The sequence below is a fragment of the Nyctereutes procyonoides genome, unplaced genomic scaffold, assembly GCF_905146905.1.
Source record: "Nyctereutes procyonoides isolate TBG_1078 unplaced genomic scaffold, NYPRO_anot_genome, whole genome shotgun sequence".
NCBI classification, from domain to species: domain Eukaryota; kingdom Metazoa; phylum Chordata; class Mammalia; order Carnivora; family Canidae; genus Nyctereutes; species Nyctereutes procyonoides.
In genome coordinates this window covers 21,597,737-21,620,486 of record NW_026575037.1, presented here as the reverse complement: position 1 = coordinate 21,620,486, position 22,750 = coordinate 21,597,737, and the positions used below count along the sequence as shown (strand labels likewise).

At 34.9% G+C, this 22,750-nt stretch overlaps 2 protein-coding genes across 3 annotated transcripts in view; both read left to right on the top strand.

Moving 5' to 3' along the window:
• Positions 1 to 7,978, top strand: part of ASPM (assembly factor for spindle microtubules) — a 67,578-nt gene extending 59,600 nt beyond the window's left edge. For both annotated transcript variants that reach the window (XM_055319053.1, XM_055319052.1), the window contains exons 26-28: positions 1,089 to 1,265; positions 3,097 to 3,266; positions 7,765 to 7,978. In XM_055319053.1, coding sequence (XP_055175028.1) covers positions 1,089 to 1,265; positions 3,097 to 3,266; positions 7,765 to 7,867 — 450 coding nt within the window. In that variant the 3' untranslated portion in view covers positions 7,868 to 7,978. The remainder of the gene's footprint in view (positions 1 to 1,088; positions 1,266 to 3,096; positions 3,267 to 7,764) is intronic.
• A 13,048-nt stretch (positions 7,979 to 21,026) lies between these two features.
• Positions 21,027 to 22,750, top strand: part of F13B (coagulation factor XIII B chain) — a 28,375-nt gene continuing 26,651 nt past the window's right edge. The window contains exon 1 of the mRNA XM_055319325.1: positions 21,027 to 21,231. Coding sequence (XP_055175300.1) covers positions 21,168 to 21,231 — 64 coding nt within the window. The 5' untranslated portion in view covers positions 21,027 to 21,167. The remainder of the gene's footprint in view (positions 21,232 to 22,750) is intronic.

Here is a 22,750-nt window from a genome sequence, read left to right as displayed (position 1 = left end):
GTTCCTAAATAATCCTCTAAGGCAATTTGTGTTATTATTCCTATTTTATAGAGAAGGAATAATAATTCTTATAGAAATTAAGTCTCCTGCCTAAGCACTTCATTGTGATAATTGGTAGAGCTGGATTTGGGTCCTTTTTTGTCCACCTCTAGAGCTGGTTGGTGTCCACTCCGTTGTATCAAAACAGTAGAACCTCTTATAATCTGCTGTCACTTAATTATCCTGTACATAATATTCTATATAGGTATTAGCATTAAGTTTTTTGGCTTTGGACTGGTAACAGATATCTATACTAAACTAATGCATGCAATCGAAAGTATTGAGATGACAAATTTATCTTCCCCACCCAATCCCTCAGCCACAACTTAGAAGATTTTACCTGATATTTTCTTACTGAGAAGTGGTGGTTTGAGAACACAGACTGATGCCACACTGCCTGGGTTTGAATCACAGCTCTGCAGCTTATTATAGGTTACTTAGCCTCTCTCCACTTTACTTTCTTTAACTGTAAAATGGGTATAGTAATAATTTCATAGTATCCACCTCACAATGTTATTGTGATAATGAAATGAGTCCATATATATAATATGCTTCATATGTAAAAGTGCCAGATAAATGTTAACTGTTAATAAGGTTTTGTTATTTTTATCTTAGTATCATTGGCATTATTTGTTCCCAGGTAAATTTCAACATGAATCTAATGATACAGTTAGGTAATTGAGGCAGGAAAAATATATTCTTAGTCTTTATTTTATCCTATGATGAGCTATCACAAATAAGTTTTTCCTAAGAGGTTCTCAGTAAAATTGGCTTGTCGTTAATCTTGTTTTTATTTACTTAAAGGTGTTCACATTCAAAGATTTTAGATCTGATTCATATTTTGTGGAATTTGGGAAGAAAAAAACAATTAAAATGCAGACATGAATATAAAATGAATCCAGAAACGATAGTTTTACCAAGGAATCATTTCATGAAGTCCTTTGCACTTGCTGTATTAGATCAAAAACTTTTTGAACTTTTTTGCTTGGGCTATTTCTAAGGCTACATGTGTTTACTATAATGTTTGCTTTTATTCTGTTCTCTTCAAGTATGAGAAAACTACTGCAGCAGTTTCTGATGCAGAAAACTGCATAGATACACTGCTGGACCTTTTGCAAATGTACCGAGAAAAACCTGGTGACAAAGTTGCAGACAAGGGTGGAAGCATTTTTACAAAAACCTGTTGTTTGTTAGCTGTTTTATTGAAGACAACGAATAGGGCCTCTGTAAGTACTAGTTCTCTTGCTTTGAGGTTATCTTTCTAAGTTCTTAGGTCTGAGACTTTCACATTTTTCCTTCAGTAACTATCCCAATTTAAATAGGGTTTTGTATATGTTCAAACCTGCCTTTTGTGTTGATATAGGAGATGTTTATGTGTTGTGTTGTGTGTGTTCTGTTGATATAGGAGGTGTTTCTAACGTATTAAACTGATTTTTTTTTGTATTTTTAAATTTAAATTCCAGTGTAGTTAACATGCGTGTTCTATTAGATTCAAGTGTCTTAGATTCAGGTGTATAATATAATGATTCAGCAATCCTATACATGACTCTGCTCATCATAAGTATGCTTTTTATTCCCTTCACCTGTTTCAACCATCTGTGTATATATTTTTAGTGTAATTGGTACCATAAGAACAAATCACTCTGAAATTTGCTTTTTTCATTTAATATGTTTTTCTAAGCTTTTTTGGTTTTATTTTAGAGAAAGTGCATAGAGTGGGAGGGGGCGCAGAGAATCTTAAGCAGGCTTCACACCTAGCTCAGAGCCAAACGTGAGCCTCCATTTCATGACCCTGAGATCATGATTTGAGCCAAAACCAAGAGTTGGACCTTAACTGACAGAGCCACCCATGCACCCTTCATTAAATGCATTATTAATACATCTTTCCTTTAAATTGCTATACAGCTATGAATATGAATACACTGAATTTTATTAAGCCATTCTATTGAAAGATACTCTGATTTAGGGGAAATTTTCATTATTACATTTACATAATTTATAATATTATATTTATATTCTTATTTTGTTAAGCTATGTATAAGGATATTGTTTTAATTTTATTGTTTTAATTTTTATTTTATTTTATTTAGATTCAAGTAATTAGCATTTACCATATTATTAGTTTCAGAAGTAGAATTCAGTGATTCATCAGTTACATATAACATCCAGTACTTAAATTGTATCACATGCCCTCCTTAATGTCCATCACCCAGTTACCCTATCCCTCCACCTGCCTCCCCTCCAGGGACCCTCAGTTTGTTTCCAAGGGTTAAGAGTCTCTTATGGTTTGTCTCCCTCTCTGATTTTGTCTTGTTTTGCTTTTCCCTCCTTTCTTTGCTCCTCTGTTTTGAGGAAACTGAATTTTAAAAATAAAATTTATTACCATTATATGATTAGCCATTTCCCATTTACTTGAGGGAAGTAACAAATTATCCTAGTAAGGTAGAAAACCAGGCCTGTGTGACTCCTCATCCTCTTGTTGTAACCATAAATACATTTCAAGCTTTTCTGTGGTGAGACCCTCATAGGATTCTGGCCTTCATCCTGAGAACAAAACTGCTGAAGGATTTTACACAAGGGAGTATGTTGTAGTTTAAGTTCTAACATGACTTTGACTACTGATTGAAGAATGGATTTGAGAAAGCATGTGTGGAAGTAGGGAGACCAGTCAGGAAGGAGAGAGGTATAGCTGTGTAGTGGTCTAGGCAAAAAGACTGTACCTGACCTAGGGCTGTGAGAGATAAGTAGATAACTTTGGAAACTTAGAGAAAGTTCACAGGAGCTGGTAACTGGATATAATAGGTATAAGGACTATCATAATATTTACCTGTTTATTCAGTATGGAGTTAGGAGTACAATTTTTTAAATATTTACCTTTTTATAATTTTCTTGCAAATTAAAAGTTAAACGTCTAACTGCTGAACTTGGAAAACATGGCTTTTATTTTGTTAAAGATTCATAAGTTTACCGTATAGTGGTTATTATGGCTGATTTTACTAGCAAAGAAGGGATCCAAAATTTTTTTTAGTTTTAATAATTGTACATTTTCTTTTTTAGAGTGTTCGAAGTAAGTCCAAAGTTGTTGACCGTATTTATAGTCTCTACAAGCTTACAGCTCGTAAACATAAAATGAATACTGAAAGAACACTTTATAAACAAAAGATGAATTCTTCTATAAGTACTCCCTTTATTCCAGAAACACCTGTAAGAACCAGAATAGTTTCAAGGTAAGCAATAAATGAACTCTGTAGTTTCGTGTCACTGTTCATTCACTCATTCATTCATTTAACAAACATTTATTGAATACATACTGTAAGCAAGATACTGAGCTTGACAATGGAGAAACAACGTATGAATGAGAATAGAATCTTCGGTAAATCTAAAGTAGACAATCTCAGTAAATAATGAAGTAATAATACTGTGGCTTAGGGTATTTAATAGTCATTTGATAAATTCCTTGTATTAAATAGTTAACTGCTAAGTCTAACAATTAGCTTTTTATAATAAGCTTTGCTATATAAGTTTTTTTTTTCTTTCATGTAGAACAAGCTATACTGTTCAAAAGCTGCTAAAAATCCCTCCTGGCTACAATACCAACTTCCAGCTCCTCTCCTAATCTCCCTAATACTTGAAATTTCTTCTTCTAAAGAAGTTCTTTATGAGACCTTGTACTAGTTTCCCTAGAGCTGCTATAACAAATTGCCACAAACTTGGTGGCCTTAAACAACAAACAGTAACTGATTCTCTGGCAGTTCTTGAAACCAGAAGTTCAAAATCAGGGTGTCAGCAAAGCCTTACTTTCTCTGAGGGCTCTAGGGCACTATGCTTCCTTGACTCTTCCAGTTTTTGGTGACTCTAGGTATTCCTTTGCTTGTGGCTGTATAACTCCATTCTTGGCCTCTGTCTTCACATGGGCCTCTTCTCTTCCCTCCTCCTTATTGGATTTAGGGCCAGTTCAGGCAATACAAGATGATCTTATCTCAAGATCCATCAGTGAGGTATATCTGTGGAGACCCTTTTTTCCAAATAAAGTAACATTTACAGGTTCTAAGGATTAGGATGTGGACATATCTTTTTTGGGGAGGCTGGTCATTCAGTCAACAGCAGACCTAGAGAGATAATAATAGTAGTTTAACTAGTTTAAGACAGGTAGCTTTAGAAATTTTTTTTAAAATGGGTATTAATTAGCTTATCTGGTTAACCAAGCAGACACCTCTATCAGTGTGAGAGTAAGAATCCTATGGAGCTGCCATAAGGTGGTGAACTTTTGATTATTGCATAGCATGGAGTTATGTAATTTCAGGAGAATCACAGTAAGCAAATAAGTGAATAAAGTAATTAAGATTGTGGTAACGGCTAGGATAGAGAGTAACTTACAGGACCTGCTAAAATAGCATCACTGGGAAACTAGGATGTAATTACAAGAAATAAAAGTTGAAAGGACAGAAGATAGGGTGGGAGGGGGCATTGAATCATGGGTTTTGTTTTGGGTAAGCCTAAGATACCTGTGACAAATTAGAGGAAAAGCCAAACAAGCCATTAGAAAATCAGGGCTGTGGTTCTAGGCAGAAGAATCAGTTGAGAGATTGAAATTCAGGAATCATTAGATCACATTTAAGGCTGTGGTAATAAATGTGACCACCTTAGGGGAAGAGAATACCTAGAAAAGAAATTCCCAAACCAACCCTCAGAACCCATTTCCCCAGAACTCAGACAGAGAAAGAACCAGACAACAGCTCTGAAGAAGAATTGGTAATTGGATAGAGGATATTCCAGAGTAGTGTCACATCAACTGTGTGGAATACTACTGAGAGGTTGTTAGGTAAGGTCTGAAAAATGCCCATTGGACTCAGCAAGATGGAGGCTAGTGGGGAGGTGGTGACACATACAGATTGAGGATTGAAAAACAAATGGAATATCTCATATGAAAAATTCATGAGTTTATGATGATACTAAGGGGGAAAAAATCGTTGGTTACCCTTGAAGGATGCTACATAAACAACTCGTGATGCTTACTATGGGTAAAAGGAGAGAATCAAGTGTGTCCCATTTTTCTTATATATACTGTATAGGGTAATCAAATGGTTGATGTCGGAATTTTCTATTAAAAAATTGTTTAATAAATGCAGAGAGAATATGAAACTATCCCTATTTTGTAGCCCCTAATGAAATAATAGGTCTTCTCTAGTCCATGATTAATGCAAGTTTGATAGCAAAGCTTTAGATGAATTAAATTGATATAGGTGACAATAATCAAATCTGTTGATGAATCTTGGCATCACAAAAAGATAAGACCACCAAATAGACCACCCGGAGAGACCAGATACACAAGACCATCTGAATATGAGTCTTGTCATAAAAGCAAACCTGAACACCTCATGCCTTTTTGTGCCACTCTTAAGTTCCTACTTCCAGATCCATGCCAGGCTGCAAACTCGGTTTCTGCTCTGAATTGCCAGAAGTTCAGACACTTTGAGTCAGCATTTATTTTATTTTTTTTAAATTTTTATTTACTTAGGATAGTCACAGAGAGAGAGAGAGAGAGGCAGAGACACAGGCAGAGGGAGAAGCAGGCTCCATGCACCGGGAGCCCGACGTGGGATTCGATCCCGGGTCTCCAGGATCGCGCCCTGGGCCAAAGGCAGGCGCCAAACCGCTGTGCCACCCAGGGATCCCTGAGTCAGCATTTAGAAACTTCTCTAGTAATTTAAACATTCTGTTACATAGTTTTTAGAGTCAGGTTTATTAGAATACGATTTACATAGAAAAATTGGTTTTCTGTTGTAGAGAACTCCAGCAACATCCTTCTGTTAGATGTTATAAATTAGAATTGTAATACTGGTTTAATATATAAATTTGTTATTATTTATGAATTCATTTTTGGTCCAAAATTCAAAACATTAGAACTATGACTTTTACTTTTTGCTGAAGCAAAGAAAATTTTATTTAAAATGATTAATTTAGCATTTTCTGGTTTTACCTTATTAATTAAAGATTTAATTGATTTTGATGAACTATGTTAACTCATGATGTTTAATTTCCTTCTTTCCTTCCTCTCTCCCTTCCTTCCTTGTCTCCATTTCCATCACTCAGCACTTCTCTACAAGGCATAAATCCTACAGTGTTGACAATGCACTATTTTTTGACCTGAGTTACATAGTGGTTAGCTTTATAATTACTAATAAACTGTATAGTAGTTGTAAATTGGATTTATGCTTGCATATTTCACGGTATAACAAAAGAGAGCCTACTTGCTTTAAACATATTAGGACCATTTCTACATATGATTTCTATTTAAGGGACTGATAAATTTTAATACCAGTTATGTTTTTAAAACTAATTAACATAAGTGAATAGCTTCTCCTTTTTTTCAACTGAGAAAAAATATTTATATCACACCAAAGTTACTTTGTGCCCCTTTGTAATCAGTTATCTCCTTTTAACCCCTAGATTCTGGCAACTGCTTATCTTACTTCAATACTTTTAGTTTTGTGTTTTTTACATTGTTACACAAGTGGAATCATACAGTATACAGCTTCTTGTGACTGGATTTTTTTTTTTTAGTTTAATATTTTTGAAGTTTATTTATGTTGATGCATGAATTATAGTTTCATTCCCTCTTGTCACAGAGTACTGTTCGATTGTATGGCTTTACCACACTTTGACCACTTACCAATTAAGAGATGTTTAGATTTTTAACAGGAAATAAGAAGATGGAAATGTATAATGTAGTAGAGAGTTATGTGAGAAAGATGGATGAGCTCCCCTCTGATGGATGTTATTTTCCTAATGAAGTATGAGATTATAAGCATCAGCTCAAAAGCAGACCAGGGAGGGTATGCAGAGACATTTGAAGAGAAGAAAGGAATAAAATGATCATCTTGGGGAAAGAGGAAGGATGCATACTAGGCAATTATAAGCACTCATTTAGTTTTGTAATTATTGACATAAAATCAATCAGCCTGTTTCTGCAGTCTTTCTTTTCCTCCTGTTCAGCTATCGGGAATGGAGAAGTCTGATATTTGGATTCAACTTGGAATCCAAATAGAACTTTCCATATGAATTTAATAGGAAAGAGAAACAATAGAATGAATGAAATTTGCCAAGGGGATTCTATTGGTGGACCTACACTAGATAAGGAGGGAAGTGATGTCAGCATTATGATGGGTGTAGGTACATGTTGAGGTCAATGAATTAGAGATCTCATGGGGTGGAAGATTAAATACAGTAGATGTATTAAACAACATGGATGAATCAGAAGTGGTGGGAGAATTGCAGTCTCAGATTGAGAAGTCAGTGGTGGGGTACTTGCTGACGACGAAGGCTATTATGTGATCATGGAAGATGGGGTCGGTTGAGCTAGAACAGAAGGAAAGGGGGACAAAACTGACAGATGAGATTGTTGGACTTGGGGCTAGCTACAAGGATGTTGAAGTTACTGAGAATGGTGGCAGGAGCCGAGAAGACCAAGAACCAAATACCAGGAGTTTATTAGAAGACCAGAAGGCAGTAGTAAGAGAGCTAAATAGCATAAGCCTCAAAGGAGGAAGGATGGTGAGAAATAACTTGACAGTAGTAAAAGGCAGTAACCTCTCAAACAGGTGAGAGGATTGTAAGGCATCTGAAGTGTTCAGGAGTGGCCACATTTTTGTTAAGACAAAACAGTGAAAGTAACTCTTTTAAGGGAAGAACTTTGTTAATCCAAGATTTTTATTCTTTTCACAGACTTAAACCAGATTGGGTTTTGAGAAGAGATAACATGGAAGAAATCACAAATCCCCTACAAGCTATTCAAATGGTGATGGACACACTTGGCATTCCTTACTAGTAAATGATAACATTTTCAGTATGTACCATAAAAAATACTAAAGCTAATCATGAATGTGTAAAGTGTTTTTGGCTCTTCTTTGTACAGCTTCTAAAATCTGACTCTGTATTAAAATTAAAATATATATATATGTAACAATAACTAAACTGTTTCATAATCTCTGTTTCTTTTATTATTTTATAGCTTTATGCATGTTAGAAACTGCAATGTCATAAAATATTTCTAACACTATTATTCATGTCTTTTGTCTTAAAATATTACATTAGTCTGAGTATAATCATATTCCAAAAGGAAAAAGAATAGCTTATACTCTCATTTTATAAAACAAATTTTGGAAATATAAGAGTCTGCCAACACACTTAGAAGTGACAAGAGGATAAAATAATCTCACAATGCTCTAGACAACATCTCCATTTATTTCCCTGACTAACTGGACCATCCATATAGGCTAGTGAGCTCCTTTAGGGAAATTAAATTCAACCTGCCCCTTTATATATATACTAAAAGCCCTTCACTTTGAACTGATTGAAGTTATAATTTGACCTAAAAAGAGCATTTTGTTGCTTGTAAGAGAAACTTGTCACCAAAATCATATACATAGACCTGATCATGATTAGGTGTTGAAACCTAACTTGTTATTCTCAGCAGTTTTGGGTCACTATTACCAGTACTAGGCCACTGTGATTTCAGGACCACAGAAGCCTAATTCCAGTGGCTGTTTGAAATCTGATGGCATCCCGAAGTCTGTTTGTAAATGAAAGCCATAAAAGTTTTTAACTTTAAATGAATCAGTGGTAACTAAAAATGCAGAGATCATTTAACTGGCTTACTAATTTGTTAGAATGAGGATTAAATCTAATTAGTCTGAAATTGGCTGAGATTTGGTTAGGATGGCTCTAAAGACCATTTTGGTGTATTAGAATATATTGAAATTCACTGTAGAATTTTTGTTGCTTCTTTGCCATTTTTTTTCTTCCAATAAAGTGTTGTAGGAATTCTTAGTAATTTTCAAACATTTTTGTTGACTTTCCCAATGCTTTGCTTTTCTCAAAATTTCATTTAACAAAATCTTAGTATAAGCAATCTTGGTAAATTATACCACCAGGGTATAATGTTTATTGGTATTAATTTAAGATGGTTATGACCAAAAAGTATTTCTATATAGTATACTGTATACTATACTATATACTGCAGTATATGTCATATACTACAGTACACTATATGACTTCCAGATGTTAAAATTTTTTCTATTGTTGAAACTCAGACTAAATTTTTTTAAGATTGGTTTATTAGAGAGAGTGCACATGCACAGGAGGCGAGGGGCAGGAGAAGAGAGAGAGAGAGAGAGAGAGAGAATCTCAAGTGGATTCCCACTAATGGGGCGCTCTTTCCCACAACCCTGAGATCATGACCTGAGCTGAAACCAAGAGTTCAACATAACCACTGAGCCACCAAGGTGCCCCAGACTAAATTTTTTAAAATTTTATATAATATCTTTATATAATATCCTACATTTATATGAAGAGCATTCCTTCTAAGCTATGTGATAAATCTGTATCAGGATTCTAACACCTAAAAGCTAAAAGGCCTGTCTGTGTATTTATTGGTGGTTTGGAGGACTAGTTGAGAAGTAATTAAACCTTTTACTTTAGAAGTACCTATTTTCTACAGAGATATACTACATTATATTAAAGAAGGAAAATAAACGTATTAACTGCAATCTAACTTTCTTGTGCATGAGTTTATTAATGGTGAAGTTAGAAGAGTTTCAAATTAACCTTCTTATTAACTGTTATTATCCCAAATGTCCAGTAGATGTCATTATGACCATATGGTGTCATTTTTTAAAATTTAGTTTTAAATGATTTTTGGAAATAAAATCCATGCTTTTAGATCCTTGGAAAGTTTTAGCTACATACCCCTAATACAGCTTGTTATTCCTATTGTATTTTGGCTTCATGCTTGAGAGGAATAAATTCATATTAGGCATTCTGTATTCAGAATTATTTTTCTCAATAGGTGATTTTTTTCCAGGTTTATTACTTTATAACTTCTAAATTTTTGCCTGTAGCAATGAAAGCCTTGTACATTTACATTTAAGAAAATACTATCTTTTGGATTGCTTGTTGCTAATAGCTAAATTTGCTAATAGGCTGGCTTGCCCTTGGGTTGGGGGGAGCTTGAAATCACAATCCCAAAATCAAGAATGGTATGCTCTACTAACTGAGCCATCCAGGTGCCCCATCTAATAGGCTTGCTCTTAATTTGTTTATTGTTCAGTCATTGATTCTCATCATAAAGAAAGTGATCATCTATAGTTCCTCTTTCAACAAAGATTTCCTATGAAAAGACTTTGGTCATAATTTCTTTATTATTTCTCAATAATTCAGAGAAATACTTATATATTTGAGTATGTGTAAAAATTTCCAACCCATGTAAAAGGAAATATTCTAAAAACTTACTGGTTTCAAGAAATATTTATGGAGCACCACCTAAAATAGCTTTTGAAGCTTTATAAATTGAGGACACCTTTTTACCTAAAATATTTATAAAAGCCTATTTCAGAAATAGATCTTACAATGTAGAGTTTCATTGTATGAATATTTCACTATTCAAAAATTTATTTGTAATACTGGTATTTTTTAAAATTATGATCTAAATGAAAACAAAATGAATTTGGTCGAAACTTTGCCCTTGCTATGCCAAAGCATCATTAAGTTTCATACCTGCGAAACATTGTTTGAATATTTGAAATAAATTCTTCTTGCTGTCAATCTTTGCAATTGATCTTTATCAAGGTACATTAAAAGAATAGTCCAATAACATATTTACTTTCACAGTGTTGCTAAAGACATAGGTTTGCAATGTTGCTCAGGGTCTTCCTCCTACTGTTACTTTCTCTTTGAGGCCATCTGAATTCCTTTGCCATTTTCCTAAAAGACCTTTTAATTCCATCCATGTTCATATTTGCTGTAAAGGAAGTACTGACTACTGGTAAGCAGCAGCAATCTTCTACCCATCAACCCAGGCAGCTTTCCCAGGGAAAACTCGTCTTCATTCAGAGCCTCACTGCCAGCATGCTGAGTTTGCTCTTTAACAACCTCCATATTGTGCAATTTGGGGATACTGTTAATTTCAGATTACCTAGAAACCAATCAAGGAAATTCAGATCACAAACGGTGAGCCGAAAGGTAGCTCTAAGCAGATACTGGTATTCAAATCACAGAGGGTGTTGCATCACATTTCCAGTTTGTCCAAGTGGAGATTGGACAGACTCATAAATCAGCTGGAATCCAATTTTCCTTTTCTGGGAAAAAGGGGTCAAATGGCTACTGACATTAGCCATTAGCACCAGAGCAGAGAGAGACAGCTAAGAGTATTTTCAGGTAAAACTCTCTTGTTTGCCAAATCTCCTGTTCCTTTTTATTGCATACTCTTTCAACCCAGACCTTCCTCCCCTGGCTCGGTTTTACTAATTACCCTTAGAGCAGACAATAACATCAGTCTTACCATGTCCTCCCATTTGTCCTATTCCCAGGGAGATTGTTAGATTTGACAGATAAAGAATTATAGGATTGTCCTTGCTGCTTAGTAAGGGGACTGCATACACCCCTAATTTGGCCACATAAGGTAAAAGATGTGATAGCTCTGATGTTCCTTTAGGAGCACGTACTCCCAAATTCAATGGTATGAATGTTGGGTCTTGTGACTTGCAGGCATGCCCCACTAGTACACAGCAGTGCAGCGCAGTCTCGAGACAACTGGATCAGTCAAGAGAAAACATTGTGTGAGTGAGGAGCAAAAAAGAAAAAGTGGTATAACTCCATCCACCACCCCCTCTTTCTCGTTTTCATCTCTGATTCTAGATACTTTTCCAGTAGAGACTCCTCTTTGCTCTTTGTATCGTATTGAATGTGTAAACAAGGTCACTGAATCGACTAAGCCAGCTCCTCAAATCTTTCCTCCTCCTGATTTGTTTGCCCATCACGATTTTCAATGAGACCACTGTTTTGAGGCTATGAAGCAATACAGTGTGTCCCACCAATATGTTTCTTTGCATATTTATACATTGGTAACATCCTCAGGAACACTTGCTACAGTCAAACATCCTTTGAAATATTCCATACCGATGAGTAGGATGAGTAGTATTCTCTCATTGTGTTTTAATTTATGTTTCTCTAATCCTAATGATGCTGAACATCTTTTCATGTGTTCTTTTGCCAGCCATATGTCCGATGAAGAGCCTGTTCAAGTGTTTGTCTACTTTTTTTTTAAGATTTATTATCTTAGTGTGAGTGGGGGGAAGGGCCAGAGGGAGAGAATCTTTCAAGAAGACCTTTGCTGAATGCAGAGCCTGACCTGAGATTCAGTCCCACAATCCTTGAGATCATAACCTGAGCCAAAATCAAGAGCCGGTCCCTAACCAACTGAACCACTCAAGCACCCTAAGTCTGTCTTTGTCTACTTTTAAAAACAGGGTGGGTTGTTTTCCTACGTTTCAAGAATTCTTTATTCTGGATAGAAGATAAATTTATCAGATAAATGACTTGCAAATATTTTCTCCTTGTCTGTTACTTGTCTTTTCATTCTTGTAACAGTGTCTTTTGAAAAGCAGAACTTCTTAATTTTGATGAAATCTACCAATTTTTCTTTTATTCATTAAATTTATGGTGTTCCGTGAGAATGGTGAAAATTAACAAGACAGGAAACCACAAATGTTGGAGAGGATGTGGAGAAAGGGGAACCCTCCTGCACTGTTAGTGGGAATGTGAACTGGTGCAGCCACTGGAAAACTGTGTGGAGGTTCCTCAAAGAGTTAAAAATAGACCTGCCCTACCACCCAGCAATTGCACTGCTGGGGATTTACCCCAAAGATACAGATGCAGTGAAATACTGGGACACCTGCACCCTGATGTTTCTAGCAGCAATGTCTACAGTAGCCAAACTGTGGAAGGAGCCTTGGTGTCCATCGAAAAGTGAATGGATAAAGAAGATGTGGTTTATGTATACAATGGAATATTCCTCAGCCATTAGAAATGACGAATACCCACCATTTGCTTCGACATGGATGGACCTGGAGGGTATTATGCTGAGTGAAATAAGTCAACTGGGAAAGGACAAACATATGGTCTCATTCATTTGGGGAATATAAAAATTAGTGAAAAGGAATAAAAGGAAAGTAGTGAAAATATCAGTGAGGGTGACAAAACATGAGAGACCCCTAAATCTGGGAAATGAACCAAGGGGTAGTAGAAGGGGAGGTGAGCGGGGGGACAGGGTGACTGGGTGACAGGCACTGAGGGGGGCACTTGGCAGAATGAGCACTGGGTGTTATGCTATATGTTGGCAAATTGAACTCCAATAAAAAAAAATAAAAAATAAATAAAAAGAAGAAGACCGTGGGCTATGCCAGGGCATTTCACTCCTGGACACCTACGGGAATCCCACATGTCCTGCCTCCTACACCATAAAAAATAATAATAATAAAAATAAATAAATAAATAAATTTATGGTGTTGCATCTAAAAACTCCTAACTCAAGGTTACAAAGAATTTCCACTATGTTTTTCTACTAGAACTTGTGTCATTTTGGTTTGTATATTTTCTGAACCATTTCAAATTAATTTCTGCATGTGGTACAAAGAATGAATCAAAGCTTGTTTTTTTTACATATGGAAAACCAATTGCTCTAGCCTCGCTCATAGATACGGCTATTCTATCTCCACTGAGTTGAGTTGCTTTTGCACATTTGCCAAAAATCAATTAACCATTTAAGTATTGATCTCTTTCTGAATTCTTTTCTTTTCCACTGATCTGTTTATTTTTATGCCAGTATTATGATGTGTTGATTACTGTAGCTTTAAAAGAAAGCTTGAACTCAAGTAGTTTTAAGTCCTCCAACTTTGTTCTTTTGCAAAGTAGCTTTGACTATTTTAGGTCTTTTGCATCTTCATATGAAATTTAGACCAGCTATTCATTTCCTCTGTTTACTTTTAATTTCATTTGGCCTTCATTTTCTAATTCTTAAAAAGTGAGTCACTGTTTTGAAATCCTTGTTTTCCAAGATAAGTAGTCCGTGCTTTAGATTTACCTCTAAGGATTACTTTAGCTGTGTCTGACAAATTTTGTTGTAATGTTTTTCATTTTCATTTAACTCAAGTACTCTCTCTTTTGACCTCTTGTTTGACCCGTGGATTATTTACAGATGTGTTTAAATAACAAATGCTTGCATATATTCTAGATATCATTGTTTTGGATTAGTAATTTAATCCCACTCTAGTATTTTTTATGATTTAAATTGAGACTTGTTTTATGGCCCAGAATATAGTCTCTTTGATAAAACTTTTATGTGCACATGGAAAGGATGTCTATCCTGCCATCATGTAGAGTGTGCTGCAAATAGTAAGTAAATCAAATTAGGTGAGAGTGTTGTTCAAGACTTTTGTATACTTACTGGTTTTCTGTCTACCTGTGTCAGTTACTGAGAGATGATTATTTAAAATCTTGGACTATAATTGTGGATATGTATATTTCCCCATGATTCAAAAAACAAAAATTGATTAAACTATACATGTTTTCAAGCTCTTTTATTACTTACAGAGATCTTTAGGATTATTATGTTGTCTTGATAAACTGAGCATGCTGTAATTACGGAATGAACTTCTTTATCCTTGGTAATATTCTCTGTTCTAAAATCCATTTTATTTGACTTAATATAGCAACTCCTGTTCTCTCTCTCTCTCTCTTTCTCTCTCTCTCTCTTACATTTCAAAAATATTTAATTGTGTTGAAATACACATAACATAAAATTTAACATGTTAACCATTTTAAGTTCATTGGCACTGATTGCATTTACATTGTTCTATAATCCAGTTCTCTTTTGATCATTGTTAGCATGTGTATTAGTTTCATACAGCTTCTATAACAATTACCACAAAATCATTGATTTAAAGCAATAGAAATATATCCTTCCACAGTTTTGGAGACCATCTAGAACTAAGGTGTTGGCAGGGCTGCACTCGAGAGATCTCGAGGGCTCTGGGAGAGAACCTGTTCCTTGCTTCTTCTAGTTTCTGATGGCTTCAGATATGCCCTGGCTTCTGGCCACATCACTCCAGTCTCTGCCTTTGTGGTCACATTGTCTTCTCCTCTTCTGTGTAACTTCCCTCTCCCTCACTCTTACAAGGACATTTTTCATTGGATTTAGGGCCTACTGTGATAATCCGGAATGATCTCAAGATTCTCAACTCAAATACATCTGCAAAGACCATTTTTCCAAAAAAGGTCACATTCACAGGCTCCAAGGATTACACCAAAGACATATCTTTTTGGAGCCTCTGTATAGCCCACTACGGTACGGTCTATCTATCCATAGTTTACTTTTAACCTATTTGTATGTTTGTGAAAGATGGGTTTCTTATTGAATGCATCTAGTTGGGCCTTTATATTTCTATCCAATCAGCCAATCTCTGCCTTTTACATTGGATATTTAAATTTTTTACAGTTAATGAAATCATTGATATGGCTAAGTTTAAATCTGCCCTCTTGTTGTTTATTTTCTATTCACCCTATCTGCTTCCTCCCACTACCACCTTTATCTTGTTTTCTGACCTGTTTTGCATTAAATAAATAGGTTCTTTTTTATGATTTTAACTTATATACCTTATTGGCTATTACCTGTAACTCTTTGTTATGTTATTCTATTGATTACTTTCAGGTTTAGTAAATATCTTCAACCTATCACAATCCATCCATAAGTAATATTAAACCTGCTCACGTATTAGTATAAAGACCTTAAAACATACATTTCTACCTTCCCAACCTTTGTGCTATTGTCAACATTTTACTTGTAATATATTATAAACCCACAGTAAATTATTTTTGTCATTTTTGCTTTAAACCATCAGATATCTTCTTAAAATATTTAATTAATCTAAAAATCTTTAAAATTGTTCACATAGGTACATTTTGAGGTGCTCTTCAGTCTTTATGTAGATCCAGATTTCCATCTGGCATCATTTTCTTTGTGCCTGCTTTAAGCTGTTAGGCAGGACCAATTTTTCCCCACCACTGAGGTAAAAACCTGAGAGCTCTATGAATGCCATGTAAGTCATGAAGTGTCCCACTCTGACTTGTGAGAACAGAAATTCTCCCTCCTTAATCCCAAATGGACTTCAGGCATTCCTCCCTTTGATCTCAGGTGATACCTTCCATGGCCTCTGACATGTTTTTCTCCCAGATATTCTTGTCGGTGCTCAGCTAAAAACCTAACATCAATGCTTTGCAGATCTATCTGTGCAGCTCTCTTCTCTCCTGACTTTGCACTCTGAATCCTACCTGCTTTGGTTTCATAATTCTCAGTTTCATCTCCTCACCTCAGGAAGACCACTATACTCTCTAATGTGGAGGAAACCCTCAGGCAGTGACCTGGGGTGATAACTGGGCTCATCTCATTGCCTAACCTCCAACGCCTTAAAGACTATTGTTTTTTAAATTTTGTCTATTTTTTTCTTTAAGTTGTCTCAGTGGGAGAGTTTATCCAGTTCCTGTTACTCCATCTTGGCCATAAGCAGAAATCTGACCAATAAGTTTTTGCTCCTTCCTTTCTACTTCCTTGTCTTCGTTTATGATAATCATGTTTGAGGGTTTTTTTGTAATTACTTTTATCCCTTTAATCTATTAGTTACATGTTTTTTAAACATTATTCTGTTGGGTTAACCTAGAAACTTTAATACTGAACCTTGAGTAATGCTAATTAAGTAGGCATTATTACCTCTACAACTTTCTTAAAAGTCCTAGAAACATAGAGCACATTTCGTCCATTTCTTTTTTCCTGGCTTTTGCATTGATTCCATGCATTTTAATTCTACATATTTATTTGCCATGTAAGCATTATCGGTTTTCTTTTGGGCAGTCAATATTCTCTTATACTTACCCATAGACTTAAGCTCTTTCCCCCACCTTTTACTCTTTGCTATTATTTCCTTCCTGAATTTTCATGTTTGATTTACCATTAGTCTACAGCATGCCATTCAGCAGTTCTTTGGGCAGAGTTCTATTATTGACATACTCTTTACATTTTTATCTATTTGAAAACATCTTTATTTTATTTTTTGAAAATGTTTTTAGTAGTTATAGCATTCAAGGTTGGCAGTTATTTTCATTTAACATATCAAAGATGTTATTCCACTTTCTCCTTGTGAGGACTACATTTATTAGATGCTCACATATATTCCATAGCTAGGATAGCTAAAAATATAGTACTAAAAGACATGACTAGTGTAGATGCTGAAACATACAAGAATTTAGCATATGACAAAGGTGGAAATTCAGATCCATGGCAAAAAACATGAATTATTTGATAAGTAATCAGAATAATATGGCAACTCTCTGGGAAAAATGAGCTTGTGGGGCACCTGGATGGCTCAGTCTGTTAAACAACTGCCTTCAACTCAGATCATGATCCCAGGGCCCTGAGATGGAGTCCCATGTCTGGCTCCCTGCTCAGGGAGCAGTTGGCTTACTCCTCCCCACTGCTTGCACACTCTCTCTCAAAAAAATCTTAAAAAAAAATGAGATTGTATACTTATCTGACCCTGTTCACAAAGATTTGTTTTATATGCATTGACTGAAAATTAAACCAAAAGAGTGTCATAACATACCATGGCAGTATTAGAGAGAGAGGGAGAGAGACAGCCTGCACGAGTGTGGGGTAAGGTGCAGAGGAAGAGAATCTTTCAACCAGACTACCCACAAAGCAAGAAGCTCAGACACAGGACTCAGTCCCACCAAACTATGAGATAACAACCTAAACCCAAACCAAGAGTCAGACACTTAACTGACTGAGCCATCCAGGCATCCCCAAGGCAATATTTAAAAAAACAACAGCAACAACACAATATTGTAGTAATTCTAACTTTAACACAAATCCCATAATCTTGAAGGAAAAGATTAATTGATTAACTTGCAAGATCCACCATAACAAATATAAAAGATAAATAGCACACCAGAAAAAAAAAATATGTGGCTCAAAATCACAGACCAATTCTATTCTTTTTGATCTATAAAAAGTTCATACAAGCCCACGATAAAAAGATCAACACTTTAATAGAAAAATGAGCAAAGTACATGATGTTGATGTGTCCAATTACTGATGATATTACCTCTTCTCACTGTGATAAGGTGGTACCTGCCAGGTTTCTCCACTGCAATGTTACTGTTTCTCTCTTTGAAATTAAAAAATATCTTGAGAGAGATTTAAAGATGGCTTTCAAATTTATGTAAAAGCCTTCAATCTCATAGAGAAATATAAATTATACTATGATTATGTTCTTACAAATCAAATTACTCACGTGAAGTATTTAATAGCACTAATGGTACTGTGGGAAAACATTCTCTTGTATTTTGCTATTGAGAGAGTTGGTTGGTGTAATTTCCATTAGAAAAATCTACTACCAGTATTTATCTGCATCTGGGGATTTATTGTACTTATAGGTTCACACATGTACAAAATGGCACGTGTAGTACTAAACATTGCAGAAATTTTAGCAATAATAAAATTTGGTAGATAACTTCATTATTCAACAATAATGAATTTGATTTATACACCCATATAGTAGAAAACTATGTCGATCTGAAAAACAAATCAGAAAGTCACATAGGCATTGCTATAGAGTGATCTCCAATCTAAACTAAGGGAAAAGAAACTAAGTGAAAAAAGAAGGTATACATTTGCTTATATATGCTTAAGATAACTCTAGAAAAATGCATAAGGTAAGGTGGCATTATGTATCTTTACAGAAGGGAACTGGGTGGCTGAGGGACAAGTGTGGGATGGAGACTTTTCACTGTAGACCCTTTGAAGTTAATACCAGGTAAATAAAGTTTCAAAAAAATCAGTATTTTAAAATTACGTTGTTTGACTTTGTTCTTACCTGGAATAAAAGATATCTTCCAGACTTTTAATTTTTGAAACATTAAATACACTTCCTCATTTAGTTTCATTTTTAAATGCAAGACACTTACTATATAAATTACTAGATGCTGGTAACTTTTAATTGGTTAAAAATTTAGATATTTAATTTTGATATCTCAGTATATATTTTAATTTTAGTTTATTTTTATTTTTTAAGATTTTATTTACTTATTTGAGAGAGACAGAGCATGAGCAGGAGGGAAGGGGAGTGGGAGAGGGAGTAGCAGACTCCCCACTGAGCAGGGAACCTGACATTATTTGACCCCAGGACCTCAAGATCATGACCTGAGCAGGAGGTAGATGCCTAACTGACTGAGCCACCCAGGAGCCCCTATTATAATTTTAAAAAGAACTTTCTTTGATCCTGGCTTACCACTGGCTAGCTTTGTGTGTTTTGACAAACCAACTTCAATGCTCTCTAAGCTTCAGAGTACCCTTTTATGAAATTTAAGCAATAAAAAGGAATGAAGTACTGGTACACAAAACTACATGAATAAATCCCAAACACTACGCTGAATGAAATAAGCCTTACCAAAAATGAGTATTTGTATTTTCCATGCATATGAGCTTCTAGAACAGACAAATATGATTAGTGGAAAGGTCAGAACAGTGGTTATGTATAACAAGAGTCAGGGGGAACTTGGTAGCAGCCTGAGGTATACTGGTGAATGCATTGTTCAAGACCCATAGACTATACCTTTGACAGTTGCACATTTCTTTATAAATTTCATATCAAAAGAACAATCTTAAAAAATACTGAGCTTAGGGCAGCCCGGGTGGCTCAGAGGTTTAGCGCCACCCCCAGCCCAGGGCCTGATCCTGGAGACCCTGGATCGAGTCCCACATCGGGCTCCCTGCATGGAGCCTGCTTCTCCCTCTGCCTGTGTCTCTGCCTCTCTCTCTCTCTCATGTCTCGTGTCTCTCATGAATAAATAAATAAAATCTTTTAATAAAAAAAAATACTGAGCTTAAGCTAATGATATGTTTGCTTACGTATTTAGGGGGGCATGCATAGCTACCTGTAGCTTGCTTTCAAATACATCCAAAAAACGAATGAATAGATGGATAAATACGTGATTTTGAAAGCATAATACAATGTAATGGTAGAATTCAGGTGATAGCATCTGAAAATTTTCAAATTAAAAGAAAAAAATGAAAATAAGCAGAGGTATATCCCTAAGCTGGAAGTCACTCAAATGTCCATGAACCATAGAGTGGATGGATAATTTGCGGCATATTAACAGAATGGAATACTATGCAGAGAAGGAACTATCTACTGCCCCCGCAAACCTATAGATGAATCTCACAAGCAAAATATTAAACAAAAGGAGGAAGACGTAAAAATACTGCATGGTTCCATTTATGCAGTGTAAAACCAGGCAAAACTGATCTACACCATTACAAGTCAAGATAGTGTCTCAAATTGGCGGTGGGCATATGCAATGACTTCTGGGGTGCTGGGACATTCTGTTTCTTACTGTGAAATGTGTTCAGTTTGTGAGAATTCATTGTTCTGTTCTATTATGGTATTGTACTTTTCTCTTAATATATTTTAATAAAAAGCTACAAAATGAAAATAGTAACAGCTCTCACCTCACCATATTATTTTGTAGTTTACATTAAAAACTGTTAGAATGTAAGCTCCATGAGGACGGTGATTTCAATCTTTTTTCTTCACAGCTATATACCCAAGATTAGAACATGACCTGGTATATCGTGATCACTCAAAATATTTTTTATAAATGAATAATAAAGCACAGTGCTGATTTCATCACCTGCCACAGATTACAAATGCTCTAAACATTAGACAATACTATCAATAATACAATTTTATCATTGCTTGAGATGAGTAGGTCATATTTCTCTTTAAGCAGTGCATCCTAGACAGCAAAATACAATTTTAACGTGAGGTATCCATTATCTCATGTTTCTAAGTTCATCTCTCCATTTGATCAATGATGGTAAAGAGATCAATGGCCACAGGTGAACTTTACTCCATGGACTTACAATAGGGATTTGAAGTTGAAAATTTACCTTGTTTTTTATGCAGTCTGAGTTAATTATTTATGCTGCTGCTCTTGTTTCCCTTATAAGTTATTGTATTCTTACTGGACTCTGGCATGAAAAGTGTTGTCCATGAACATAGTCTGCGTTATTTTGGTATTATTCAAAAATATTTTAAATGAAATATAAGTTTTGTTACAAAGACACTTAGACAGATGTTGTAAATAATTAACTTTGTCTTCAAGCAAAGTATTGTGTACTTACTGAGGAGTCCCTAGTGCTTTAGAATTGTTAAAAATCTTTGTTGGGCACACCATTGAAGATGAAGTCGAAAGATTTGTCTTTTATCATCATATTCATCATCTCAGGAAAACTCTCTGCAGAAGGTAAAATTAATTTGTAATATTCTCTATTCTCTAAAAATTATAAAAGAGAATTCTAACATACATTTAACTTGAAGTTTTATTATAGACTTTCATTTTTATGTATCAACTTTATAAAAAGCATATGTCTTATCATTTTTATAAATATTTAGGCAGATTATTTTTCTCCTTTGGCCATAATTAGTATACTATTCCTATAGTGACAAACTTAGAAAAACAAAACAAGATAAAAAAAAAAAAGAAACAAAAAAGCCTGCTTTGTATCACTAGGTTTTAGGACCTAATTACTTAAAAGGGTTTTTCAAGCTAACAGTACTGCCACGTAGAAGTTGTATGTTAACCTTAATTCTAATTTCATATTAGAATTCATTCCTAACATGGCAAAGCTTGTATAATTTAAGTTTTATGTTCATAAAGTGAGAGAGTAGTGTGGGAAATTGGAGAAAGAAATAGCCATAATTCATCAAAATTTTTGAATCTTCACCCTTTGATGTTTATACTAATTTGTTCATTGGTTGAAATTTTTAAGTAGTGATTAGAAGGAGGACCATATAATTGATCATGCAGACAAGGACACTTCTGAGAGTGAAGTGGAGCTCTATTAATAATGATGTTGGACAACGGTGTAAGTTATGACTGTACTGATGAACTCCCTCACTCTTAGAGATCTTTATCACCAGACTGCCCAGTGTGTGAATAAGTGTGCCTGAGGCAAGCAGAGTACGTGCAGATTATTGAGGAATAGTTAATTGTGCTATTTATTAAACTGTAAGGAGAAAAAAACCAGACAGGATAATTAGGTGTCAGCAAGAGTGAATATACAAAATAGGAAACCACAGCAATAAGACTTTTCTAAAATAAACACCTAAGGGAATTTATTGAAACAAAAAGCCCCATGGGTTATAATTGCCTTTTAGGCAATAGTTTACTACAAATTTCTACCACAAAGGATCTGCAATTAAAGTTATGCAAGTAAAATAAATAGAATTAATCATATTAATACATTCAATTCTACAATAAGATATAATTTTTGCATGAATAGTTTACTGTCTAAACTAAATATTGCATGAATATTTTCCATATAAATAGGGAGACACCAGCTGATAGAATTTTCTATCAAGACATTGTATTTTCTAGATAATTTCCTGATTATTACATAGTTATCTCTTCTTTTACTCAAACAAACCAAAAAAGAAAAAAAAAGTAACCATAATTTCATATTTCCATGCTTTCTCTCACCCCCTTTAGGAACATTAGGGGCAAGAATTGAATTTAATGTCACTTCCCATTTTATAACATGCAATCATCATTGGTCTATGAAATTGCCGCTTTTGCTTTATTTATGCATTTCCTCCCTTTGTCCCTGACCCTGAATTCTATTTCCCTTAGCATCAAACTGGGAACCACTAACAGGTGTTTGATATATTCTTAAATATGTAACTATCTGAACTGTGTCTTGTTTTGTGTGTGTGCTTTACAATTCACATAAATGAAAGCTTGCCATAGAGTTTATTTTCTTACT